The sequence below is a fragment of the Penicillium solitum genome, assembly GCF_028829755.1.
Source record: "Penicillium solitum strain IBT 25940 chromosome Unknown utg000003l_segment0_segment0, whole genome shotgun sequence".
Taxonomy (NCBI): Eukaryota; Fungi; Ascomycota; class Eurotiomycetes; order Eurotiales; family Aspergillaceae; genus Penicillium; species Penicillium solitum.
In genome coordinates, this window is record NW_027072123.1 from 2194160 (window position 1) to 2219803 (window position 25644).

Consider the following 25644-nt stretch of genomic DNA (forward strand, 5'->3'; position numbering starts at 1 on the left):
TTATCGCTTGGCTACGCATAAGCGGCCGACTATTCTTGTTCCATATAACGAAGATAACTTATCCCTTCCTACCATAACCAAATTGATACGGTCGCGAAAAGAATAATTATACTAATTATACCTAGTATCCATTTTTGCTATTCAAAGTTCATCATGACCCTTTTGTTCTCTCTCTTCAGTTTTCTCGCTCGAAGTGTTACCCTTTATCGTGAGAATCACTCGGCGATAAGCGATTTGCCCTCCATTCGACACCTCCAGAATGATATGTAAGTGCTTGTCTGCTTCGGCATGAATACCCCTACCAGCCCTCATCAGAGTCTCAGCCGATGGAATCTCGATCGTCACCGTGGCTGTATTGCTCTGCTGCAGGTTTAGAGCGGTAACATCTCGCTTTGGTGTGTTCAGGTTCGAACTGGGCTCCAGATATTGCCACCACTTGAACGAAAGTGCACCATGATCATCAGGATTACATGACTTGGATGCATCAAGGACCACATTTTGCTCTGGAAGCACAACATATTGGAGTACCTCGCGACTAGCACTGCCGTTCACAATTGCAATAGGCGCATGACTGGCTTGTTCAAAGTGTGGTCTGATAGTCCACTGCATCCGGGATTTAAAATCATTTTGGAAGGCCTCTCTCCAGCGCCAGACTGTTACTTGAGAGCCCATCATTGTTTTGCCGTTGTCGTCAACAATGGTATCAATGCTGTCAGCAAAGTGACCTTCGCCCCATGCAACGGGGCCGTACCGGCCTCCTCATGAGCCCCATTCGGGGTGTTCGGGATCTGATAGCCCGTTGGGGATAAGATATAACAGAGAAGGGCTGTCCCCTGTAGTTTGAGGTTAACATTGGACCTAGGTCAAATTCAACACCCGCGGAGAATATATAAATATGTACCTTCCATGATAAATTCACTATTTGGATACTTCGCACCCAATGGTCCAATTTGGATATTATCCCTAATCCAAGAAGGCGAAATGACTTCTTTGTTTGCATTGTTGGGGAAGTGATAATAGTCATCGCCAGGCATACCTCCCCAAGCAGCATTGCCATACCGATTGAAGGCATGCACGCTGGAGATATAGAACAGATTAGGCCAATTTCGCCGAATCCACGGGCCGGCATTATCTTGATCGGAGATGGAATACACTCGCAATTTGGAAACGAACAAGTTAATGTCTGCCGGTCTCGTCGCCTTCACATGCCACAGTGCCTGGGCGAGAGTATTTGCTCCACCCCACAGAGGAACCCATAAAGGTTCATCAGATGCATCGACTGCATTGACTAGCATCTCCGAGCCCTCACTGTCCTGGCCATTTCCTACTCCATCCATGCCGTAGACTGTCGATCCCGAGGCAATGAGCGACAAAAGGTCCTCTGGCTCCGGCCATCCCGAAGCGTGAGTCTTCAAATTTTCTAGCGACTCCTTGTACCCCTGCACAATATCTCGCATCTGGTCAGGACGGGTGGTATCATTAAGCCAAAAGCTTGTTGTAGCGACGAGGCCTTCAATCTGTAACTCGTTTGAATAAAGGAGGAGTCGCACGAGCGATTGTGCGTCATCTGGCTCATTGGCGATGTCGCTCAAAAGGAATAGACGTGGCTTTGGGGTTGGTTGAGCGCAGAGTGTGAGGGTTGCCAAAAGTGCGCCTAGACACAGCCAACGTGCAACGCGGAGCATTTTGGCTGGCTATTGAAGACATCAATTATCGAACGAAGAGAGGAATGAGAATGTGCTCAATTTACAGTTCCTAAATACTTGGTTTGAGGCCATCCTCAACCTCTATTTAGTCGGTGGTTAAAGATGCCGTTTTGGGATTTAGTCTGGAAGCACGCAACGGCTACTTGCATTCTCTCATCGGCCGGAATTCCGAGGGGGGTGAACGTGGGGGGAGGCTAGCGTGGGGAAGTATACCAATGCAATTTCACTGCGTAGGTGGCTTATTTTGCAATTGAACAATATTTACATGGCAGACGTGATACGAAAACGAATGTATGAAGAGGATGAACTAGCGAAATGTGAACAAATTTCCTGAATTGCTCTAATTCTATCACGCACTAGACAATACACTGAGAATAATATTCCAACCAAAGCCAACCAGTGAAGTAACCACAACTCGTGAATGCCACGGCACCCAGAGGAAATTGACAAGAGACACAGCAGGCCAAATCTTCCACGCCGCCAACAAGATCCGAAATATCCGAGCCTGTACCTCTTGCAGAATCAAAGTGCCACTTTGAAGTCTTGCCCCTGTAGTACATATGATGAAGACAACATTCGCCACAAACAATCCGATAGTTTGATCCAGTAGCAGCTTGAAGAGGACATTGGGCCAATCTATTCGGGAATTCTTCTCATTTCGTTTCTGAGACTGGACTGCGACTTGAGTGGGAAAGGTCTCGTCCAGAGATCGCTGCCACAATGAGATGAGGGGGGCGGATACAATTCCAAACACCGCGAATTCAAGGACTCGGTTCCAGTCGAGTGAAATCGGCGTTGGTGATTGCAACTGTTGTAGTATTTGAGCAGTGATGTTGGCGAATGCTTTGAGGGTAGCAGATTGAGCGATGATGGTGACGAGGGATGGCATGGTTTTGCTTGAGGTGATGAAGATAATTTGATACCATTCCCAAAATGCGGTGCGTTACTTAAATCAGATATTGTAAAAAGGACAAAGATCTATCATCGCCTTGTATATCCTCTTTAGTTCCCAACTAGATCAGGACAGGAAGGTGTGGTTCCCATTGCCTCATTGGGAACCCCGCGTTTATAGTTTCCACCTATTTCCCCGCGAATTTCCCGGAGGTCACTAGACTTAGGTTTGAAAGCTAGATCTACCTAGGTAAATTGCAAGAGTCCAAAGAAAGCACGGAGTTCAAATGTATATAAAAGCAACTTGTTATCAATCATCCCTCGGCTCACCAGTTGCAATTACTCCATCCGCCCAATATGTTAGCTGCCCTGAGAAATCTCCCCATATACGAAGACTTGAATTGGGGTCTAGCATTCGTTGGATTCACTTCCTCCCTCGGTGCCCTTGGGTTTGGCTATGACAATGGATGGTGGGGTAGCGCTCTAGGACTCTCCGAGTTCAAGCGCAAATATGGCTCATACAATCCGACATTGGATGAATGGAGCATCCCATCGGAAAGGCTGTATGTTGGAACTGGCACTGGTTCAGCTGGTATCATTATTGGCTGCATAATTGCTCCAATTATTACCTCGAAATATGGTCGCAAGGCTGGGTTCCTGGTCCTGTCGCTACTCATCACGCTTGGCGTTGTGCTGGAAGCCAGCGCTGTGACTTCTTTTTGGCAGATTGTTGTTGGTAGAATTATTGTTTATTCTGGCATTGGACTCGCTTCAAATGTTGTCCCAACTTATCTATCTGAGTGCTCGCCACCACGTGTTCGAGGTTTGTCATGCCTTGCTGCCATTGACCTTTGTTGTGGCCATATCTAACCCGTTTTTGTTTTTCTAGGAGCATTCCTTGCGCTCTACTCTTTCTTCACTTCGCTCGGGGTGTTCGTTGCCACGTTGGTGGTGTACCTGTCGCGGAATTTCACTGATCAATGGCAATATCTGTAAGGACCCTTATCTTCCATCCTTTGTCTGCCTACATATAGCTAAAATAGTAGATAGTATCGTCATCTGTTGTCAATTATTCGTCCCACTCGGATACCTCATAGAGTTACCATTCCTCCCCGAATCACCGCGGTTCCTCATTTACAAGCAAAGATATCAAGAAGCAGAAGAGGTAATGAGAAGACTCTACAAAAAGGACAACATCGCACAAGAAGTCGAAATACTCAAACTCCAAATCGAAGAACAAAGAGAACTTCACAAAGCCACCTCCCTGCTAGACTGTTTCAAAGGGACTAACCTTCCCCGAACAATCGCCTGCATGGGCGTTCAGATCCTACAACAAGCCCAAGGTGTCTCATTTATCCAAAACTTCATCGTGACTTTCATGCAACAACTCGGCTTCCCGGATCCCCTCCGAACAAACGTCCTAGTCACCGGACGCTCGTTCGCCAGCCACATCATCACATTCATAACCTTCGACCAACTAGGTCGTCGCTGGTCACTGATTCTCGGCTCGATTGGACTAGCAGCGACAATGATATCAACAGGTGGTGCCATCGAATCAAGCAGCATTGTAGCCAACCTATCCATACAAGCCAAGAATGCTTGTGCAGCCCTTTTGATTCTTTGGTACTGCATTTACGGCTTTACTTGGGGACCGGGATGCTGGATCGTCACCGGCGAAGTAGGAACGGGTCAGTTGCGTGAGCGTACCATCTTCCTTGCTTCTATGGGTAGCTTCTTGACGTCCGTTCCGATCAACTTTGTCAACCCCTATGTGCAGGCTAGTATCGGCGGCCGTGTGACGTTTATCTATGGGGCGTTCTCAGTTGCGGCGCTGGGTTTCGTGTGGTTTTTTGTGCCTGAGACAAAGGGAAGGTCGCTGGAGGATATCGATGAGATGTTCCAGGCACAGGTTCCGGTGTGGAGGTTTAATAGATATGCTTGTACTGGGTTGGGTGCACAGATGGGGGACGAGAAGTATCCAGTCGGTCCTGCTGATACTAACGATGGGAAATGGGACGGTCCTACTACGGAGGAGGTGGAATAGTTCGGGTTATTCTGATTTGTTCACACTAGGTTTCGTCTCTAGTAGCTACAAAAATAGTCGGCCGCTTATGCGGCCTTGTTATGTCTTTTGAGTGGTCTTTTGGATGGTCTTTTAGATACTCTTTTAGGTAGTCTTTTGGATAGTCTTTTGGGTACTCTTTTGCGTTGTAGGTGGTTTTAGACATTCCTGACATTGCCTTTTGCGAAGCTTGTTTGACAAAATATAGAATGTTTTTTTCTCAGTTTTGAGACAACAGAATGGAAGTTTCTCCAATGTTTCGTGACACATTCATAATATGATATTAGAGTCAGAATTTAAGACAGTAGACCTAGCTTCTCTAATGTACTATAGTTCCTCGGCTAGTTCCTGGGTGCATCGCTCACAGGCGCAAGGAAATAGGAAGTATTCTTGCAGCAAGCTTCGCCGTGCTTTGACGTCTACATACTTGGGTAAATCAAAATAGCAAATGAGACATTCTTCACCTGCAGCAAGTTTCCGCGAAGTAGTGAAAACCATTCGACCATTGCTGTCTGTTTTCCAGGTGATCTAGGATATTTGTGAGAATTTGGATTTTGACAGTGTTTTCACGGGATAACTTACATTTGGAATGCAGGAATGGTTTATGATTGTGGCTCTTGGATAGATACCCAACCCGTAATCCAAGCCTCGGTCAAGTGGGGGGTCCGGAATGGGAAATATCCCAGTCTCCCGTGGGTATAGTCCGAACGAGTTAGACTCTTCTTTGCAGATGAGGTCCACCATGTCATCGAAAGTGAGGTCTGACTGAATATCATGAGTCAGGTATAACTCTGCAAGCCTTTTCCAGTGCTGAATTTGCGTCTGGGGCCAATGCTCCCGGTTACTGTGAAGTAGATCAACGGATTCCCATCCCCGCTTGAACCGATCTTCCCAGGAATAAAGCTTTGATGACTTAGATCCTGTCTGGAGCTCAAGGTATCTTCCCGCCAAAAGACGAAGGACTATCCAAATCATAGCAAAAGTATACTGACCCTCGTTTTGACGAAGATTCTCTCCTTGGTTTTTCAACCAAGCGCATTCAAAATTATGCCGAGCCTGATCTGCAGTTCGGCAATCAATGTTACACCAAGCCACATCTCGGATACAATTGCTTTGGCAACGAACGCTCGCTTTGTATTGTGTCACCCGTTGGCGGCATTTCAGGTTACTGCAAATTAGGTCGTCGGGTTGAGATGGATCCAGAGACGGGATCAAAGCATATGGTACATCCGCGAGGATTGTGGTTCCTGCTGGCACAGGTGCAGAGACCTGTAGGGATCTTCCTTTGTGGCTATTGTAGTATTGTACCAAATTGGGATGCACATAGACATCCGCGTCTCTATCAAGAGCATTGGCAGGTTTGGACTCGGCTGGCTTCTGCGCAACGACTAACTGCCTTCGCTCCATCATGCCCATGTCAATGGTACCTTCTCGCGTAGACGTTATCAGCTGCAACCCATCTTCTGCTTGAAGACTTAACCCCACTTTCTGCAAAAGATTGTCCATTTCCTCCATATCGTAAAGCCTGACGGAATAGAAAAGATCCTGGAGGACTGTAGGGCCTTCCAAATCAATCACAATTTCTCGGCTGGCGAGACGGGTTTTATTTGGAGAAAGCTCTCGTTCCCGACAGGCCATGAGTGTCTTTTTGCCCTCAAGCCATTCCCATCCACTTGAACTGAAGTTGGATCTAATCCAAGATCCATCCACGTAGTCAATGATGAAGATGCCCCCTGGCTTTAGGACCCGAGAGACCTCGCGGAGGGATTCTAGGTCTCCTTCATCATTGCAGTGCCCAAAAGAGTTTCCCAGAAGCATAACCAGATCAAAGGAGCAATCCGCTTCAGGAATCTGACGAAGGTCTCCTTCCTGAAACCTGGTGTTGCCCTGCACATCTTCTGCTATCGCTCGTTCTCGAGCAAGGCCAAGAAGGTAGCTGCTTTGGTCGACGCCGCGAAAGTTCACCGATTGGAAGCGTTTGGCAAGGTTGATGCTATGTCGGCCTTGGCCACAGCATAGATCTAACACCTTGATCTGAGACCCTTGAGTTTGTAATAGCTGTTGCACACAAGGGATTCCGACGAGCTCGTCGCATTCGGTTTCTGTGATAGCGGGAACTTCGACACAGTCGCCGTCGGTGTAGAGGTACATCTCATTGTAAGCTTTTTTCCACCAATCCTTCTCAATATGAGGAAATAGGGAGTCAACATGGCCAAGACTGGCAGGGACCGTCATTTTTGAGTATATTGAGAAGCGACGACACAAGTTTGGTGGGGGAAGGTTTGCTATACACAGACCCTGACAAAGCGCGGGACAAAGCTCAAACCCTTGGAACCCGACTAGGTTATTGCAGCGACGGTCCATAAGTTTCCATCAATTTCAGAACTCTGTAAAATGGGGCCCGATTTACCCGATCTCTAGGCATTTTACATCTACATCTACATCTTGCTTAAATTGCTTTTCTTCTACTATCTATGCGTTCGCGCTTTGAGCTCACTCCAGTATAACATGAGTCTATCTGCGGGCTTCATAGTGCTGTTGGATGAGGTTTGAATTATAACAATGGAAGTGTGGGGCAAAGGGATGAAGAGGCGCTCGGTGGTCATGGACCCATAATCACTCACGCCCAGGCGGGTGCCTAACCAACCAGATGAGGTATGTTTATGATCGGCCGTGATCCATAACGTGGACCGTAGACCACAGTCTGCCCATTATCTTCGGATAAGTTACGGTCAGTTGTTGTGGTGGCCTGAGGCCACACAGATGATGTCTCAGGCATCAACCCCTCAATGGGTAAAGGTAGCTGGTAGATTCTTCCATAGCAATCAACTCTCTCCCTCCCCACTTCTTGGCCTACATATTGTAGAAGCCCTCAACATCAGTGCTGTAGCGGACTAACAACCAGGATGATATTTCTGAAAATCAAAACTGCAATTCAAAAAGCAATGGCCCTTGGTCAGGATGGAGATTGACTGCTGGAAAGTGTCGTTCATGGTTATGAAAAAAAAGCCGGTCCACGGATATATACTCCGTAGGCAGATATTATTTAGAACGGTCACGATAACAAAGCGCGTCCTTTTTAATGTTGTAATAGGATAATAGGGTGCACAATTTACTCTTTTAGTCCAAAATTAAAAGGCGACAAGAGGTGAGCACTGAAATGGAAGGGAGATGCATTATCCGGTATATTACTCCGTACTCCGCACCTTGTATAGCCGCAAGCAAAACAGACCGAATAGATAAGGTCAAATCACAATTAAACCATCCATGTATGACTGCCTAACCTCACAATAAGACGGAAAAAAAGACACGGTATACATCTATACCTCGTATAAGGGTTCACCGCAATTACCCTCGCTAAAGGCGCTCCACCAGCCACGTCTTAACTTTGCTTTTTGGGATTGTGGACATTTTTCATGTGTGTTTGTACTTTGTAATTCCGATCTATTGAAATTTCCTCGAACGGGTCAAATAAGGATGTTTAGGTAACAACGTAGGTGGGTCTCAAGGTTGTTTTGATTTTCAAGGCCTATCTTGATGTTTGCATGTATAACACAGTTGACATGGAATATTATTATTTAAATAGGCAATTGTTTACGGAGTGCTTCGGAAGCAACGATCCAAACCGGGAAGTGCGAAATATCATTATTAAGCCACGATTACTCCGTACAAGCCACCAATATAAGGAAGAAAATAGGGAAAGAAAATAACCCGGAAAATAGGGGGGTTCACCGCAATTATTAATGCAATTCTTTTCGCTAAAGGCGGTCCACTAGCCACGTAGGGTCTCTTCGACTTGACGTTTTGGGACACTGCAGCCACCCGCTCCTTTTTAATATTTTTTTTTTTTAAATATTTTTCCCCTTAAAATCTGAAAGAGCCGGAGGGAGCCTCGGAGCTCCTGTCGATCTATCAAAGTGACTCAAATATATGATTATGTTTATCATTTCTTATCCCGTAAAATAAGCAATTTAAAAAGATCAGTCCAAATGATCAAAGTGTGAAAATCGATCTTCCCTTTTTTTTTGGTCTTGATTCTGGGGAGAACGGTGTGCATCTGCCCGCACCGCACTAAAAGCAACCTTAAACGGCCCACACATCTTATTCAACACTGATCTGAAATGTTGGGATGGGTGTGATTCGTTTTCATATACATCTATCTATAATACTACATGATTATATATGTATACGGGATACATATGTATGTCTTACTGCATTGAGCTAATCATACGTTGTAGAGTATATATTGTAAGCGGTTATATACTATCTATCATAAAAGAATAATAAAATCACTAAAATCACTAAAATCACTAAAAATATCAAAAAATCTTTCCTTCCCTTCCGGACTCCACCGGCGGAATGTTCCATGAGTAATGGTAATTGTATTGAAAAATTATAGAAATACCGTTTCAATCGCCGGACACAATCCGGATCCCGGCATTGTCCCCCGCACAACCAATCACTCACACCGTAAAATAAATTACTGTCCTACGCCTCCCGTGATCTTTACATGCGTTTACCTGCCCAATACGGCTTATCTATCTGAGATCACCACTTTCTCCCCCCATTATCTCTCTCTCTCTCTCTCTCTATCTTAATTAACTTCTACCTCTCTTTCTCTATTTCTTGTTATTATCCTCCTTCCTGATCATTTAATATCCGTCTACGCCCTATCCATCCTCCTCCCAAATTTTCTACCTTATCGCCCTTCTCTGTCACCTTATCCGCTCGCGTGTGTGCCTGCATACCCTTGTCTCACGGCCCTATCCGCTTCCCTTACATCTCTTTGGGCCAACACATACACTCTCGGATTGGTTGCCGGTCCTCTCTCATCTGACTTTCTGGGAGCATCTCCCTTCCCACAATTTTCTCCTTCATCCATGTATCTCGCTCAGACACTCGACCAGAGCGCTTCATCCGGTCAAGCCCTCGATAGCAACTGTGCTCGTGTGGTGAAACAACCGTCAAAATGATGGTCCCAAGAGCATTTCTATTCAGCTCGGCACCGCCGCCGAAACCATTTCAGTCTCATGGCATGGAGCCATTCACCCCAGAGGATCGTTCTGGCCTTCGTCTCCCCACTTCCACTGAGACCCGCGAACCGATGAACACTATCCCAGTGGTAATTCCCCCAAAGCGTGGCTCGCGGACTCTATCGGCACGTCGAGATACTCGTCCACGTACCTTATCGAAAACCTCAGAATCCTCTCGCCGGTCCTCCAGCTCGTCCAATGAGCGCCCGGTCCCTACGTCATTCACCTCGATGTTAGATGCAACAGCCATTCCTGTCCCGCGACGAAACTGGTCTACCCGCAGACCTCGGAAACTACCTCGCGGAAATCATGAAGAAGACTTTAGGCGCATGTTACAGGAAGATATCAAGTCGAAAGAAGATGGTTTCCTGGATGGGACCGCCTACTCGCCTCTCGACATCCTTCTCAGCCCACCCGATAACGATAACGAGAAACACCTGCCTTGCAATGATTCCGAGCACGAATCACCACTTTCAGTGAGGTCAACATCAAGTGATTCGATGCCGTCATTAGACCATAGCCTCGCATCGCCCTCCAGTGTTCTCTCGCCGCCAACCCCTTCTAGCCACCGAAGTCCGGTGGAGAGACGACAGCCTCGGTATTCGAATTGCGAGGAGTGTGCCTTGGACCATCCTCTACTTGTAACCGAACTCGATGAATGTGAATTCATCGAAATCAAGGACGACAATGAGCCCGCCACACCCGACACAGTACCCGCAAAGCGAGCTGCATCATTCGGGCGCCTCGGATCTACTTTCAAGTCCAACCTCACAGCATCTTTACGGGCCATCAAATCCGCTGCCCAGTCAGTCTCGACATTTGCGACACCTTCCGTTCAACCCGAGGATTTCCTCACCCGGTCTCTCTTTACCATCACACCAGAGATGACCGATGATCGCCGTCCTTTGCCGATGCAAGAAACGCCTTCTCCAGCACTCCGACGCTACTTGAATCCATCTCCCATGAACCCAACCCCGATGTCACCGGCAGAGATGTATGTCTATCATGATCATCCCCATGACAAGCCACAAACCTCCAATACGTGTCCTGTTTCAATCCAAATGCAGACATATCGTCGAGCCGGCGGCCGTGGGAACCGGCGAGACCATTTCCACATCGCGAGCAAGGACCAGAAATACATAACTTTCGACCCGGAACTCCCGTCCATGTCACGCCAGCGCGAAATTCGCGAGAACAGCGATTTCCTGCGCGTGGTCGTTCTTGAAATGAACATGCGACGTAGTGGCAAACTCCGCGACGACATCCCCGCCCGTGCACGCATCTGGCTGCCAGCGCGCAAGACAAATTACCACTTATCGGGACAATACGATGACGGAGACGACAACGCCATTCCGTCCCGGTGGGTGGGCGTCTCAGCCCAGTGAAATAAAGGTTTTGATGGATGCCTGTCTTAGCGCAGAGCGCAAGATATGTATGGCACGATACATCTCCCTTTTTAGTCACTTCACTTCAGTACATACATCTTTGTTTTTTTTTTGCTTTTATCTTTGGTTATCCTCTGCAAGCGCGGCGTTGGATTAGGACGGTTTCCTGCTCGGCGCAGATATTTTCTCTCTTGTTACATACCCCCATTTCTGCCTTGACAGCGCTATGCTTTTTCTATGGCTGCTTTTTTTCTTTTCGGATCGATCTTTCGATCACTACCTAAGATATCTATTCAACTCAAATCAAATCTTGAATACATTAAGCTTCTTTTGTCTCGTAACTGTAACAAGCACAGTGTAATATGTATATGGGAAAGTCTATCCTAAAGGACTGGCGTCATCATGTACTCTCTTCGATTGTTTTTCGAACCCTAATGCCAAAACATACTATACCATATTAGGACTAGATTAGGAGTATTGATATCCCTGTCATAATATTTGTTTTCCGTACTCCGTACAGCATCTTACATTCAAGGTCACGAGTCCATTTATCGTCACTGTAAGGAGTAATAATGCAAACAAGTCAAACATGAGGAGCTGGAGACATGAGACAAGAATAGTCGGCCGCTTATGCGGCCTTGTCATGTCTTTTTAAATGTCTTTTTAGATGGTCTTTTTAGGTAATAATGTTGACGGTAACATTGCCGCTTGATCTGTCTTCTATCTAATTTCTTGATACTCGCACCTAGTATGATAGTGGCTAACAAATGAGCGAGCGCATAAGATGAGCAACGACGTATTCCACTACTTTTCCAAGCTGCCTCTAGAGCTACGCCGTATGATCTGGATGCACTGTCTACCGTATCGAATAGCAGAAGAAGATACCCCTGACAGCTTTTTCGACGGCTACCAATCCAAACACGTCTGCTGGAACCGACGCATGACACTCCAAAACGCGCAGCTGCCGGCCATTGCATACATCAACAGCGAGTCTCGGCAAGTTGCATTGGGGCAAGGACGCCTATTGGAGCCGGCTGATGTGAGAATCATGGAGTCGCTATGGGTGCAGCCGCATCGAGATGTGCTGCATCTTAACTGGACGCGATTGACCTATGCTTCCTGGGGAGTTGATTCCGACGCTCCAGGCTGGGTCGACGAGTTTCTATTGCAAGCGAAGGATCTTGGGATGCGGCCTTCTATCGCGGCAGATCTTATTCACGTTTTTAGCTTGAAGGCAGTGTTGGATTGCGCTGGCGATGCTAATGCGCTTGGCACCCATAACCCTTTTCATTTCGGCATATCGGACATCGCGAAAATCTTTTATCACTGTAGAGGAGAAGGAGCTGATGACGTGCGCGAAATGGTCGATATCCTACCTTGGGCGAAAGGTCAACGCAGCAGGCTAGACATAGCCATGGCGGGGGTTTCTCTGCATATCACCAAGGAAGTTGCTCTGAGGTCTGGTCTATTCGGGCTGCTGGGCGATGCGCCTGTTCAGATGGTCGATTGTTGACGATGAGGCTCGGTTGAGGGAATTCCAAGCACTATACCGGAAACACGCATTGGGAAAGAAACCAGTCGTGCAACCGCTTTTCGAAACATTTACCAGTTCTCTATTCAAAATGGCCGTGGAAATATGGAAAAGCAAAGCTGAATGGACTATCCTCGCATACATGTGGCAGTCGGCTCGAGACAGAAATCTCGACATTCTTGGGACCAACCCGGGCTCCGCTTGACTGCCTCAACCGTCGGAGCAAGAGTATATCTATATGGACCAGTATTTGCCCAATGAGCAGCACCCGTGGGTGAAACATGCTAGACACACTGCACCCAAGCTGCGACTGCGGATCATGGTGCGATATTGTACTAATCAGTGTTACATAAAGGAGAGACTTCCCAAAGGCTTTGCGTTTGAATAAATAATAGTAAATACCAATGCAGATTCTTTTTTAAAAAATAACACAAGAGTGCGTCACGCGCTGCAAGCCTCAACAATATGTTTATGTACATCGTCCGCCTTGTAAATAACCTGGATATGGCTTGGTGATTGTCTCGCCGCATTGGACACGGCGACATATTTCCTCATCCACTGCTCCATCCCCTCGTTAAACCCCGCTGCGTCCTCGTTATCGCTGATGGTCTGGTCCGCGTCAATTTTCCTGTAATCCGGCACTGGCGGCCTCTCTATGGGATCCGTGTACGCGGCAGTGTACCCCTTCGTCGCCAACTCCTTGAAATCGGTAGCGATCTTCTCTGCTTGATCGTAGCGCCGAGCGTCGGCATGGGTCTTGAGCGTGGCTAACATTCTATCGACGCGGTATTTATCCAGAGGCTTCCCCTCCTCGTCGTGCGGAAGACTAGTGGTGTAGTCTTTTTAGATGGTCTTTTAGATGGTCCTTTTACATATCTTTTTAGGTGTATATAAAGGCGGTAAAAAAGGTATAACTTTTGAACATGGTAGAATCCATTGCCATACACGTGACCGAGTCCGTGCTGATATCTACTCTGAAAACTTTGGTCCGCCCTCCTTAAAGCGGCAGCTCAAATAAGAAAACCCCCACTGGGGGGGGAAGTACGATAGACATGTAACCTCAATCCCTCTATGTAACCCACCGAAGGCTTGAATCCTTCAAGTGGAATCCGTAACATGGATCGGAGATAATATCCTGGGAATTACTTGGCACGCATCTAAATAGATTTCCATTTTCTATAACAATTACAACAATATAATCATATGTTTTGTCCACCCGTGAACGGGTAGATGCCCCACGTGAAGACATTAGTCAGCCGCTTATCGAAAATGGACATCCCAACACCTGCACAGCCATCCAGAGGCCGGCGATAACCACATCTTGCGTCGTCCTGCTTGCATCCAATCATTTCGAGGGCGTCACCAATCTCCAATCTCACCAAATTTTGCACTGAGCTCGTCCCCATCTCCACTGCGGGTCATTGCAATCGTGGGGTATTACATTCCTTCTACAATTGCCACCAGGCCTGTGTAGATCTTCAAGCGTAGCTGGTGCGTTGATATTTCCTCGTTGTAAGGCGCAATCTCCGATCCTAGCGCCTGGCTAGACGGACCGGATTGCCATGGATGGTCCGGGAGACTAACATGCCGACATAGCCACCGTGTGCACCCTCGATCTAGCAAGCCATCATGTTTTATTAACGAGCTCTGTACTCTAAAAGATGGACATCCCATGTCGAGGTTTGGACCAGTCACCGGCAAACACGACCACTAGGCATGCGAAGAGAACCCGCGGAGAAACCGTCATACTCACTTCTTGAATTGCACCTATCAAAATATTTGAAATTATGAGCGCCCAACCGTCCAAAAGACGATGCGTCAGCACAGCCTGTGTCGCCTGCCGCAAAAGGAAGTCAAAGGTTGGACTTTCACATTCTGGTACCTAGGTATCGAGATGTCAGATTACTGATAATATCTGCGTGTAGTGTGATGGGAACCTGCCCAGCTGTGCAGCCTGCTCCTCAGTATATCATACACCTTGTATGTACATCTCTTTTACAAAAGAGCAATACCATCATTGCTAACCCTTTCATAGGTGTATATGATCCAAACTCGGACCACCGTCGCAAAGGTGTTTACAAGAAAGACGCCGATACATTGCGGACCCGAAACACCACCCTACAGACATTGATCCAGGCAATATTAAACTACGAAGAGTCGGATGCTTTCGAATTAGTACGTCAGATTCGCTCTTGCGACGATCTTGAAGATGTAGCCACTTCGGTGATCGCCCAGGAGAAGGGGCTTATGTCTACGGACCAAGCAGCAAAGGAGTCAGCCAGCAATGAGAATATAGCTGAGATAGATCAATTCGAGTCAGAGCTCGCTGGCAAGATGAGTGAGCTCATGCTTGATGGTTCTCGCAAATTTATTGGAGGTACCTCGAACCTCATCTTCTTGCCGCCAGGATCCGAGCTGCACGAGTCTGCTTCGATTCAAAACAACCTCCTCGATACCGATAATCAAACACACGCTGTGAGCCGGTGGACTGAAGTGACAGACGACGACTCCCTAATCAGCCATCTGATGACCATGTACTTTACATGGCACTATCCCTTCTTCACTACGTTGTCCAAGAATATGTTCTATCGGGATTACATCCGCGGTGTTTCCAGTTCATATTGCTCCGCATTACTCGTCAATGCTATCCTAGCTCTGGGCTGCCATTTCAGCTCATGGCAAGGTGCCTTTGATGATCCCCAGAATCTTGCAACAGCCGGAAATCATTTCTTCAGAGAGGCGAAGCGACTAGTTTTGGAAAATGACGAACATGAGAATGCAAAGCTATGCACTGTCCAGGCATTCGCACTTATGTCTGTCCGAGAGGCGGGATGTGGCCGTGAAGGAAAGGGTTGGGTCTATAGTGGACTCAGTTTCCGCATGGCTTTTGATCTAGGGTTAAATCTTGATTCGGCAAATCTTGGGGCGCACAGTCTTAGCGACGAAGAGATTGATGCTCGGCGGATCACCTTTTGGGGTTGCTATCTCATTGATAAGTCAGTCTCCATTGCCTTAGTTATCTCTAATGCCCCTCTAACACTCTACAGATGTTGGTCAAATTACCTTGGTCGTCAACCCCAGTTGACCTCAATCAACGCCAACGTGCCCAAGTTTGATGTGTTGCCACAAGAAGAAATAGAGCTATGGTCGCCCTACACTGATTCTGGAGTTGGTCATGAGCACACGCAAGCTTCACGAACCAGGGCTGTCGCGCTCCAAATATCCAAACTGTGTGAGATCAGCAGCGATGTACTTGTGTTCTTCTACCACCCAACCGAACTTGAAAGTTCCCAGCCTAAACAGTCGGAGCTGAAGAAACTGAGCGATGTTCACACCCGACTTGAGGCGTGGAAAAACAAATTGCCCAGGGAACTGATGGCAAAAGAAGGACAGCTACCACAAGTGCTCGTCATGCAGTAAGTTGACACACACCTAACACCTATGCACATGGTGTCGCCTCAGCTAACTCTTATCTCAGTATGCTGTATCAGCTCCAGATAATCCATTTGTACCGACCATTCCTGAAGTACACCAAGGCCAATACCCCACTTCCTTCCCATGTCTCACCTCGCAAGATATGCACGCAGGCTGCCGCAACTGTTTCCAAGCTGCTGCGCATATACAAACGAGGATATGGACTGAAACAGATCTGCAACATCGCCGTCTACATTGCCCACACTGCATGCACCGTCCATCTTCTCAACCTCCCTGACAAAAATGCCCAAAGAGACGTGATACACGGCCTCAAGAATCTCGAAGAAATGGCAGAGGGCTGGCTCTGTGCTCGACGTACCCTCCGCATCCTCGACATATCCGCAAATAAATGGCAAGTAGAGTTACCACCCGAAGCAATCTCCATCTTTGAACGAACACATAACAAATGGGGATCCTGGGGCTCTTGGGACCAAGCGAGCTCCCCCTCAACATCCGACGACTCTCCTATCGCAACTATGTTACAACCCCCTCCAAGCTCAAGCCAATTCTCACCATCTGCGCTCCCATTCCCACATTCTCACACCGAACCCATCGCCATGGTTGATCCACCAATGGGCCCTCAATATGGACCCCTTGCCGCTGCCCCAATATCGTTCCCCTCCATGCAAGGAATGCATCCACACCAAGCCCAGCGGGCCGAGTTTGCCCCTCCCGAACCAACATATCTCCGGCCCCAAATGGCTTACCAATTCACCCCCCTCCAAAGATCCGTTCCAGCTCCCTCTTCTCCCCATTCGAACAAGTGGTACGATGGCTCTGGGGCTCATATCTCACCTCAAAACGCAACGCCAACATCGGTTGCATCGCCCGTGTCTGGGTATGACGGCACCGAGAACCTGGTTGAAGAGAGCCAGGACTGGTGGTCCAGAAATGCTAACGCGTACGGCATCGGGATGGATGGTTGGAGTGGCAGTGGTACCTGGAATACTCCTCCCCCAAACCAGCCTTCTCTCATTCAATACCAGGATGGTAATCTCATGTCTGTTGCTCATCCTTCTAGTCCTGGCGATGAGCAGCCCCAAGCACCCCGGGGAGTATCGGCAGTTGGGTCACCCGATGACAAGACTGGGTATGGAGATAGGATAGGTGGAAATAACGCATGGACGTCGTGATTTTTGATTCATGGGAACATATCTCATTCGATTTTTGATACCACTTTAGGGGGTTTTTGTCTTGTGCGGGCGTTTATGGATATGTCATCTACAATTTTGTTTCTGTTGAAAATCTTACGATCAATTTACAAACAAGGACATTTAGAGGTGCAAGTATCAAAAGATTTGTCATAGATGATCATTAGTTCTCAAAAACCAACACCAAGGCGCAAAATGCTACTTCCAAGAGAACCATATAAAAAGAAAAGGAAAAAAAAAAGGTGCGTGGGATGGTATCACTACATGGCATGGATGTTAGTAAAATAATATCAGTCACAACGGAAAAGAAAGAAGACCTTACCAAGAAATAATCAGCGACAGGCTTCTTCGCAGGCATGCCCCTTGTATCCTGCGCCGCAGCCTCAAAGACACGATATCTCCTTCCAGGACTGACAACTCTATTATCTGTAACGATGCCGTTGCTCCGACCATATTCGCCGTTACTGCGAGCAACAGTGCCACCGCCACTTGAGTCTTCACCCAGCTCAAGGATAGCGGCAACATTGCCGCAGCGGTAGCAGTAGTTTGGAGCAGACCAGACAGTGACGATACCGCCATCAAACATCTCTTTGTATCCCTCCATAACAAGCTGGTGGGCACGCGCGACAAGAGACAAGCCGTTGAGATGGTTGAACTGTTTGACGATATCTCCGCCGAAGAGGAACCCAGCTCCACGAGGACTCAATCCCCAGCCTTCGATCTCATCCGGATCTGACCAGAGCAGATCGCACATGGCACCTTCGTGTGGCACCTCTTGCTTGCGGTCAATCAGCCGAATTTTATCGACAGAGTCAATGAGCGGTGACAATCCACCGTGTACACAGAGCACCGCACCAGTCCGGCTAGTTGTGGCGCTACCGTTGCCATCGCCGCTCGCACCTGTCCCCGGTGCACCCGATCGTGAGGGCGCGGCAGCCTGGCCTGGGGCGGCGGAGATGTCTCGTGGCGGGGAGATATTTCTAGAGTCTGTGGATGCATCGGAAGACGAACGTTGTCGCGCGCGATACGTACTCATCGTGACTTCGCCTCTGGAATTCAGTACTTCTGTTTCCAGCTCGCTGTCATCGATCGGCATGCTTGATAGTGCTGTGTTGGAGGAGGGTTCTAGCTCTGAGCTCGCGCCGAGCACGATCGCGCCCAGGGCCAGGTAGTCGAATACTTCGCAGCAATACCGCCATACGTTGGCGCTGCCGTATTTGCGGATGCATTCGTCGTAAAATCCATATACTGTTGTGATTTGGCGTGATTCGTGGTTGCCGCGGATCAGGGTGATGCGATCGGGGTATCGGACTTTCAAACAAAGGAGGAGAAGGAAGGATTCAAGGGAGTAGAAACCACGGTCGACGAAATCGCCCATGAAAAGGTAGTTGGTGTCGGGAACGTCGCCGCCGACGCGGAATAGTTCCATCAAATCGTGGAATTGGCCGTGGATATCGCCGCAGATGGTCACGGGAGCGTCGACGGACACGACATTGCCTTCTTCTATCAGGAGTTCACGCGCCTTGTAGCACAGCTCGCGGACCTGACTTTCGGGGATCAGGCGGCAGGCCCGCAGCTGCTCGATCGCCCTATTACACAAAACATTAGTTTGACGGTGAACGATGGAGAGTCTAGAGCGTTGAGGGGTTGCTGCCATACCGGTCTAGGTCACTCATATTGTCGAAAGAGGGAGGGGGAAGGGAAGGGGGGGGACTGTATCGAAGTCGAGAAATCCCCAAAAAGAAATCAGATGGCTCAGTTCTCCGAAAAATACAGTCTCATCTTCGCGAAGCTATGATGCGCGACGCAGAGACTTGAGAGAAAGCGGAACATCCAATCACGCGGGAGCCAGATAAGATTAGATGCACCCAAAGCCTTTCGCTGTCTTCTCTCCCCACGATTTCCTTTGAGAACTCCCTTCACATTTGCTGTCGGAGGTTCAGAAGCTTGTCAATTTGAACAATTCTCACTGAACATTCAATTGACCTCCTTTTGCCCGCTATTTCTTCCCTTTCTGTCCAACTACACCAGTCAGCCCACTCCGAAGCCCTCCGATGGCCTGAAAAATTCCAGAAACAGTCGGCCACGCCCACCTCGTCTCAATTGAACATCAATAATCATTCTCTCTCACTTTGTACACAATGCCACCACATCTACATCCCCGGTCGCGGTCAACTACCGGCCTATTCGCTGGCACCCTCCTCGCATCTCTCCTAGTTGTCGGAATGCCGCACGTCTTCCCCTGTCCGGCCCCACGTCGCACCTTTGCCGATTCGGAGATGACCATGACAGCCGATGGACAACAAGTACCACGCTTCCGACGCAGACGGCGTAAGGATCTCGAAGTGGGCCCAGAGGGCAGTCAGCCGGATCAGCCCATGCCAGCTGTCGTGGACGAGGAGGTCTCAACATTCCTTCAAATGGAGGCGGAAGCAGAGAATCTCTCCCACATCAATCGAGAATGCCCCGTTCCCAAACCCAAGGGTGTTTTGGGGGAGTTGCTGGGCTTCCGGGACATCCAAGCGAATGCCCAGCACCAGCAAACCGCCCTGTCAGAAGGAGACCGATAATGCGCGCACATCGACACTCTCTCCTTCGATTCTTTTGCATTTTGTTTTCTCGACTGTTTAATGATACCATGGATTTTGACTATAAGGGTTGGGTGTACCAGTGGATGTTCAGAAGAAAGACCATGATCGGGGTCCCAATGCGAGCTAGAGCTACAACATATGTATTCCCTATGTACACTGAGATGTATAAAACAAATACCAATTATATTAAGACTAGACATAGTCAAAAGTTACATGTATATAATTGCCTTGGCCAAAATATGTTTGTCTCCAACTTAAATGCAATTGTAGACACTTACGTAGTAGGCGGAGCCAGCTCCGGCCACCTCGACTATTCTCCCTGTCAACCATCGGTATCTCGCCATGGCATTGACAGCCAAGAGCTTCGTCTACGACGTGCTCACTAATAAGAAACATACAAGATGGATTGCACCTCTCCTCATTCTAGGCGACGCGCTACTCTGCGCCCTCGTTATATGGAAGATCGCTTGTAAGACCGCGTCCAGGTGTCGCGTACTGAACCAACCCCAGCTAACCAAGCAACAACCACAGACACTGAGATTGACTGGTCGACATACATGCAACAGGTCTCTCTATATATCTCCGGCGAACGCGACTACCCCCTGATCAAAGGCTCAACCGGTCCACTCGTCTACCCCGCCGCCCACGTATACATCTACACTCTCCTCTACCACCTCACCGATGAAGGCCGTGATATTCTCCTCGGGCAGGTACTCTTCGCCGGACTCTACCTGGCTACACTGGCTGTGGTAGTTGCCTGCTACAGACAAACGGGGGCACCTCCATACCTTTTCCCGCTCCTTGCTCTGTCTAAACGGCTACACAGCATATTCGTCTTGCGCATGTTCAATGATGGCGTCGCGACTTTCGCTATGTGGCTTGCTATATATCTGTGTCTGAGACGCAATTGGACGGCGGGGATTGCGGTGTGGTCTTTCGGGGTTGCGATTAAAATGACACTCGTGTTGCTTGTGCCTGCTATTGCGGTCATCACCCTTCTCAGTTTGGGGTTGCTGCGAAGCATTTCCCTTGGGATTATGGCTGTTCTTATCCAGGTGGGTACTTGGAAGGTCAATTGAGTATTGGGGAGTCGGCTAACGTAAAAAAACTACAGGTCCTACTTGCGGTTCCCTTTCTCCAGACTAACACTACAGGCTACCTCTCTCGGGCATTTGAGCTATCCCGCCAATTCATGTTCAAATGGACAGTGAACTGGCGGTTTGTAGGAGAAGAAACGTTTCTCACAAGGGAGTTCTCTGTGGGTCTGATAGTGCTGCATATATCCTTGTTGGCTATCTTCCTCGGAAACTGGGTAAAACCTTCAGGCGCGAACATGGTTCGCTTCCTCCAGGACACTCTCCAGGGACGCCAAAAGACAGTTCCACTCTCAAAATCCTTCACTATGACTGTCATGTTGAGCTCACTGGCCATCGGCTTGCTTTGCGCCAGGTCCTTGCATTACCAGTTTTTCGCGTATCTCGCGTGGGCGACCCCCTTCCTTCTCTGGCGCGCAGGTATCCACCCGGTTCTTATATACGCCGTATGGGCGCTGCAAGAGTGGGCTTGGAACGTTTTCCCCAGCACAAACGCAAGCTCGGCGGTTGTGGTGTTGTCGCTCGCGGTCCAGGTCTTTGGCGTGTTGTTCAATGGCTCGAGCGAGGTAGATAAGAAGAGTGACAAGGGAAGCAGTCGCGACAAGACGACTGTCCAAAAATGAGAGATACCCCAACCCCAATTCATACTGAGACGTGCATATTTCGAGAATCATTGTTGATAGCCCAGAATCCCTGTGTACCGTAGCGACTGCCATTGAACAAACGCTTGGTGCCTTTGAAAGGCGATCGATCATTCAGTCTGACTCGTCCGAGGAAGGCATTCGGCCCACACGAGACTCTTCCTCTTCGTCGTCAGAGTCAGCAGCCAATACAACGGGCTGTTTCACGAATTCCTTAGGCCTGTGGGGAAAAGCAATGCCAATTAGCGAATGAGTGTATGGCTAATCTTAATCAAAAACACATACCAGAAGGGAGCCTTTCTCCAGGCTTTCTCGTCTCTGACGATATTGACAATCTCTCCACGAATTTTATTGTCCCGCTCCTCCTGGCCCTTGGTATCGACCACGACGTACGAGCTGCGCTTGATCCAGATAGCGGAGCGGAATCGTGCAGGTAATTCGACGAGCATCTGCTTCTTGTCTGTCTGTTCGACCAAGTAGATGTTGTTTCCTGTGGCTTTGATTGCTCGCACGATCTGCTGAGTGTCGGAGAGCTCGTCTGGAGGGGTCAAGGTTCCTTCTGCTGTAGCCAGCATCTTTCGGCGAGGTGGTCCCATTGTTAAAGGTGTAATTTGTATTGGTGGATATTGTAAATGTAGAAATGCAGAGAGATGAATTGCAAGAGAAAGTTGGGAAAGAAATTCTCCGGAAATCATTTGAGGATCTTATCGGCGGGGCAGCTTTCCCAAGGTTCTCCTTTGCCCGCATTTACTCCAGGCCCCATGTTATATGTTATATGGCATCAAATTATCTTAATGACTTGTTGAATATTCATAACTGATCAAATATATACTAAATGTGGCAACATTCTTTAAGATGTTCATATTCAACCGGGCCGTGGGTTCCTCAAGATGAACTAAAGGGTAGATGCCCTTAGACTATGAATTGAACGACTTTCGACTGGCCAAGAACTCAGGCCGAGTCTATGTATTTCATGAACTTCAGAAATATCATAAATGACAGCGCTCGCAGTTCCTCGATTCCTATCAGACAGTACTATTAATGAGTTAGTTACACCTGCCCTTCAGAGACGGCTCGCTTGGTTGTTAATCATCTTCGCGATCCGCATCTTGGGAGTATACAATCACCATGCCCCGGGGTCTCAGTGAACGCTCAAGGTATGGACAGTGATTAACTAGTTAGTTAACTTCAACATCACTTTTGCAGCCTGGAAACAAAGGCAGAGAAGAACAGTTTCACCATGTGAAATGTGATGCTCTAGCAACTAAAAATCCCATTTAACATTTACCTTTTTTATTTATGTACCCCTGCCTCAGAAGAGCCTCAGAAAAGCCTCCGATGTCACAATTGCATGTTTGCCCTGTCACATGCTTCGAGATCATTTGTTTGCTTCCAAGGATCTTTCTTTGTTTACTTCCGAGGTGCCCAGGTGCACTTTTTTGAACCTCGGGACCTCAAACCACGAGGAAATGGATCACAAGCTTCATGATTGTCAAACTAATATCGGATTCGACGATTACCAGACGGCGCCTAACACCGCTTGAAACCGCAGGGGTGGAAGAAAAGAAGTAGACGTCTTCTGGGGGAGTTGATAGAAAAAGGGTTCTCACAGTCAAATCAAGTCAGAATAACAGTTCAGACGCGATGAGCCATTTAATTGCAAGTTTGATGATGGGTGGAAATCCTATCTTTGCCATATTACTCCCTTCGCGGTCAACATAGAAGCTTTTATTCTACGATTACATACTCTCGATGCTTGATTCTGCCGGTTACACTCTACAAAAACACCATTTTCAAGTCCGTGGAAGCACCTCAAAACTTATCAACGAGACAGTGATTTTAGGAAGTAAATAAATTTCAATTCATGGCTTTATCAGGCAGTGAAGCCCGATTTGCCGACAGGGTACTAATACCCAGGACAACTATATGACATGGCGATGGCTATTTACCACGCTATTTCCAACGCTCCCTTCTCACACTCCTTTGCTTTACAGTTCACGCTTATTCTCGCTCTCGCCGCTGCTAGTAGCAACCTCAACCTTCTCCGACTCAGCGGCATGGTGGTCGGTGGTGGCCAAGCCAAGGTCGATCTGCATCTGGCCGATCTGCTCAACGGTGAGCTTAGGCAGCTCCTGGGCGATTTGGAAGGGCCACTTCTTGTCAACGTGAGCCTTAGCGAAGATGACATCAATTTCTTCCAAATCACGACCGGCGGTCTCAACGTAGAAGAAGTAGGCGAAGGGAATGGCAGTGAAATTGACCAGGGCGAAGAACAGGTAGAGACCCCAGGAACTCTGGTTTGAGAAAACGGGGGTAAACATGACAACAGCGAAGTTGTTAATCCAGTTGGTGCAAGTGGAAGCGGACGCAGCCATGGTACGGGTGCGAAGAGGATTGATCTCGGGAGGGTAGATCCAAGGGAGAGGTAGTGTAGTAAAGGCGAAGAAGCAGATGAAGAGGAAGATACCGACGGCGGCACCCTTGGCATTTTGGGCTGTCTCGTCGATTAGGCAACCCATAGTGATTATAAAACTAAGACCCTGGCCGAGGAAACCGATAAAGAACAAGTTACGGCGTCCGACTCTCTCAATCATGAAGAATGAGGGGATAGTAGCGAGAGCGTAGACAGTGGAGAAAACACCGCCAATAATCATAGCCAACTTATGATCCATATGAAGGTTGTTCTCGAAAAGGAGGGTAGAGTAGTAGATAGCTGCGTTGCAACCGGTGAATTGCTGGAAGAACTGGCCGGAGCAACCTATCATCATACGCTGGAACTCTTGGGTTTTTCCAAAGGTAAAGAGGGTCTTCCAGCTGGTAGACTGCTGGGCCTCAACAGCCCTCATATCAGCCTTGATTAGGTTAAAGTCGCGAAGGACGTCATCGGCGTCCTCGGTACTATCATTGAGCTGAGCCATGACTTGGAGAGCCTCCTTATCTTTGCCCTGCATAATGAACCAACGAGGAGACTCGGGTAGCATAATAGCACCGACAATAACGCCGACGGCGAATAGGATCTGGAAGGCGACGGGGAATCGCCACTGGACAGAGGAATCGGTGTAGGAGAGGCCGAAATCGATCCAGTAGGCAATAAAGGTGCCAACAGCAATAATGGCACCCTCGAAACAGACGAGGAAACCACGGTTGTGGGCCCTAGAGCACTCTGACTGCCAGACAGGGATAGTGGCGGTATCCATACCGTTTCCAAGACCGGAGATTACACGACCGATCACAAATTGACCCAGGCCCCAGGAATGGCCATAGGAAGCTGTGGAGAGGACAGTACCGATCACCATGAGAGTACCGCCGGCGACCAGCAATGGGGTACGGCCGGTGCGCTGGCCGAAGCAGAGAGTGAATATCGCGCCGAAGAAACAGCCCAGTTCGTAGCAGGAGTTGACGGCACCCTGTAGGACGGAGACATGCTCGGAACTGTTGCCGGGAACGTTTTTATCGAGGACAGGGAACTCGCCGATGAAAGATGTACCTTGCAGAATACCGGACATCAGACCCTGATCATAACCGAACAGGGAGAAACCGACGACGGAGGTGAGGGTGATGGCCCAGTGGAGCTTCTTGCCCCGGAGGCCGGAGTTGGTTGTCCACATATTGCGATGCTGCTTTGCCTCTACCTAACTAAACTAGGGAGGATAAGGAGGTACTGAAACGACAAAGAAAGAACAGGAACAGACTCCGGGGGGGGGGGATGGGTGACGCTTTTGTATCTTTTTTCAGATGTATGCGTCTGCATTTCTGTGTCTGTGGACATCAGGGGCCCCAGGCTCCACTGCTCTCCATCGGTTGGTCCCGCCATGGGGAGGGAAGTTTAAAGATGACGGCGGCGGCTTGGAGACCGTAGGCAAGTGTCGCGACGCGCCTTGGGGGCTGAGGGCTTGCCAGGATTGTGAGTGGACGAAGGACATGGGGAGGGGCAAGTCTCGCGGGTCGCCAAGAAGGCCAAGCGCCCCATTCATGTGAACGGAGTCATGGCAGAGGCTTAAGACTTTTCGGTTCTCGCGGCCGAGGATTGGCCCGTTGCCAAGGGCAAAGAAGCTCCCGCCAAGGATAATGGACCACCCGTTCAT

At 48.5% G+C, this 25644-nt stretch overlaps 15 protein-coding genes across 15 annotated transcripts; 6 read left to right on the forward strand and 9 right to left on the reverse strand.

The window, feature by feature from the left end:
• Positions 1-141: 141 nt before the first annotated feature.
• N7455_004739 (DUF1593 domain-containing protein) lies at positions 142-1685 on the reverse strand (the record flags this gene model as incomplete). The annotated part of the gene is made up of 2 exons (XM_065604874.1): positions 142-758; positions 902-1685. 2 exons carry the CDS (start codon positions 1683-1685, stop codon positions 142-144), a joined length of 1401 nt encoding a protein of 466 aa, XP_065461774.1.
• A 370-nt stretch (positions 1686-2055) lies between these two features.
• Positions 2056-2595, reverse strand: N7455_004740 (Mpv17/PMP22 family protein; the record flags this gene model as incomplete). Its single annotated transcript, XM_040956290.2, has 1 exon — positions 2056-2595. One exon carries the CDS (start codon positions 2593-2595, stop codon positions 2056-2058), a length of 540 nt encoding a protein of 179 aa, XP_040813227.2.
• A 359-nt stretch (positions 2596-2954) lies between these two features.
• Positions 2955-5004, forward strand: N7455_004741 (uncharacterized protein; the record flags this gene model as incomplete). The annotated part of the gene is made up of 4 exons (XM_040956236.2): positions 2955-3420; positions 3487-3589; positions 3648-4632; positions 4993-5004. The coding sequence occupies 4 exons, from the start codon at positions 2955-2957 to the stop codon at positions 5002-5004; spliced, it is 1566 nt and encodes a 521-aa protein (XP_040813297.2).
• Positions 4987-6894, reverse strand: N7455_004742 (uncharacterized protein; the record flags this gene model as incomplete). The annotated part of the gene is made up of 2 exons (XM_040956289.2): positions 4987-5187; positions 5242-6894. The coding sequence occupies 2 exons, from the start codon at positions 6892-6894 to the stop codon at positions 4987-4989; spliced, it is 1854 nt and encodes a 617-aa protein (XP_040813337.2).
• Positions 6895-9628: 2734 nt separating this feature from the next.
• Positions 9629-11077, forward strand: N7455_004743 (uncharacterized protein; the record flags this gene model as incomplete). The annotated part of the gene is made up of 1 exon (XM_040956316.2): positions 9629-11077. The coding sequence occupies one exon, from the start codon at positions 9629-9631 to the stop codon at positions 11075-11077; it is 1449 nt and encodes a 482-aa protein (XP_040813344.2).
• A 784-nt stretch (positions 11078-11861) lies between these two features.
• Positions 11862-12590, forward strand: N7455_004744 (2EXR domain-containing protein; the record flags this gene model as incomplete). Its single annotated transcript, XM_065604875.1, has 1 exon — positions 11862-12590. One exon carries the CDS (start codon positions 11862-11864, stop codon positions 12588-12590), a length of 729 nt encoding a protein of 242 aa, XP_065461775.1.
• A 459-nt stretch (positions 12591-13049) lies between these two features.
• N7455_004745 (uncharacterized protein) lies at positions 13050-13382 on the reverse strand (the record flags this gene model as incomplete). The annotated part of the gene is made up of 1 exon (XM_040956210.2): positions 13050-13382. The coding sequence occupies one exon, from the start codon at positions 13380-13382 to the stop codon at positions 13050-13052; it is 333 nt and encodes a 110-aa protein (XP_040813284.2).
• Positions 13383-13807: 425 nt separating this feature from the next.
• On the reverse strand, positions 13808-14014 carry N7455_004746 (uncharacterized protein; the record flags this gene model as incomplete). The annotated part of the gene is made up of 1 exon (XM_065604876.1): positions 13808-14014. The coding sequence occupies one exon, from the start codon at positions 14012-14014 to the stop codon at positions 13808-13810; it is 207 nt and encodes a 68-aa protein (XP_065461776.1).
• A 381-nt stretch (positions 14015-14395) lies between these two features.
• Positions 14396-17215, forward strand: N7455_004747 (putative C6 transcription factor (NirA); the record flags this gene model as incomplete). Its single annotated transcript, XM_040956242.2, has 5 exons — positions 14396-14467; positions 14534-14588; positions 14644-15604; positions 15656-16024; positions 16087-17215. 5 exons carry the CDS (start codon positions 14396-14398, stop codon positions 17213-17215), a joined length of 2586 nt encoding a protein of 861 aa, XP_040813226.2.
• A 275-nt stretch (positions 17216-17490) lies between these two features.
• On the reverse strand, positions 17491-18909 carry N7455_004748 (serine/threonine-protein phosphatase; the record flags this gene model as incomplete). The annotated part of the gene is made up of 3 exons (XM_065604877.1): positions 17491-17493; positions 17556-18822; positions 18893-18909. 3 exons carry the CDS (start codon positions 18907-18909, stop codon positions 17491-17493), a joined length of 1287 nt encoding a protein of 428 aa, XP_065461777.1.
• Positions 18910-19374: 465 nt separating this feature from the next.
• N7455_004749 (uncharacterized protein) lies at positions 19375-19803 on the forward strand (the record flags this gene model as incomplete). Its single annotated transcript, XM_040956184.1, has 1 exon — positions 19375-19803. One exon carries the CDS (start codon positions 19375-19377, stop codon positions 19801-19803), a length of 429 nt encoding a protein of 142 aa, XP_040813380.1.
• A 363-nt stretch (positions 19804-20166) lies between these two features.
• alg3 (dolichyl-P-Man:Man(5)GlcNAc(2)-PP-dolichol alpha-1,3-mannosyltransferase) lies at positions 20167-21541 on the forward strand (the record flags this gene model as incomplete). Its single annotated transcript, XM_040956246.2, has 3 exons — positions 20167-20293; positions 20356-20879; positions 20939-21541. The coding sequence occupies 3 exons, from the start codon at positions 20167-20169 to the stop codon at positions 21539-21541; spliced, it is 1254 nt and encodes a 417-aa protein (XP_040813385.1).
• Positions 21542-21548: 7 nt separating this feature from the next.
• On the reverse strand, positions 21549-22215 carry N7455_004751 (putative eukaryotic translation initiation factor eIF1a-like protein). Its single transcript, XM_040956181.2, has 2 exons — positions 21845-22215; positions 21549-21779 (listed from the first exon to the last, which is right to left on the reverse strand). The coding sequence occupies exons 1-2, from the start codon at positions 22153-22155 to the stop codon at positions 21674-21676; spliced, it is 417 nt and encodes a 138-aa protein (XP_040813266.1). The 5' UTR covers positions 22156-22215; the 3' UTR covers positions 21549-21673.
• A 1332-nt stretch (positions 22216-23547) lies between these two features.
• On the reverse strand, positions 23548-25167 carry N7455_004752 (sugar porter family MFS transporter; the record flags this gene model as incomplete). The annotated part of the gene is made up of 1 exon (XM_040956188.2): positions 23548-25167. The coding sequence occupies one exon, from the start codon at positions 25165-25167 to the stop codon at positions 23548-23550; it is 1620 nt and encodes a 539-aa protein (XP_040813363.2).
• Positions 25168-25290: 123 nt separating this feature from the next.
• Positions 25291-25644, reverse strand: N7455_004753 (uncharacterized protein; the record flags this gene model as incomplete). Its single annotated transcript, XM_040956254.2, has 1 exon — positions 25291-25644. The coding sequence occupies one exon, from the start codon at positions 25642-25644 to the stop codon at positions 25291-25293; it is 354 nt and encodes a 117-aa protein (XP_040813236.2).

Bases quoted from the DNA above. Each gene is read 5' to 3' on its own strand.
- N7455_004751 (XM_040956181.2), bottom strand. From the start codon at position 22,155: ATGGGACCACCTCGCCGAAAGATGCTGGCTACAGCAGAAGGAACCTTG. The intron at 21,780-21,844 runs GTATGTGTTTTT...TTTTCCCCACAG, and splicing joins TGGAGAAAGGCTCCCTTCTG to GCCTAAGGAATTCGTGAAAC.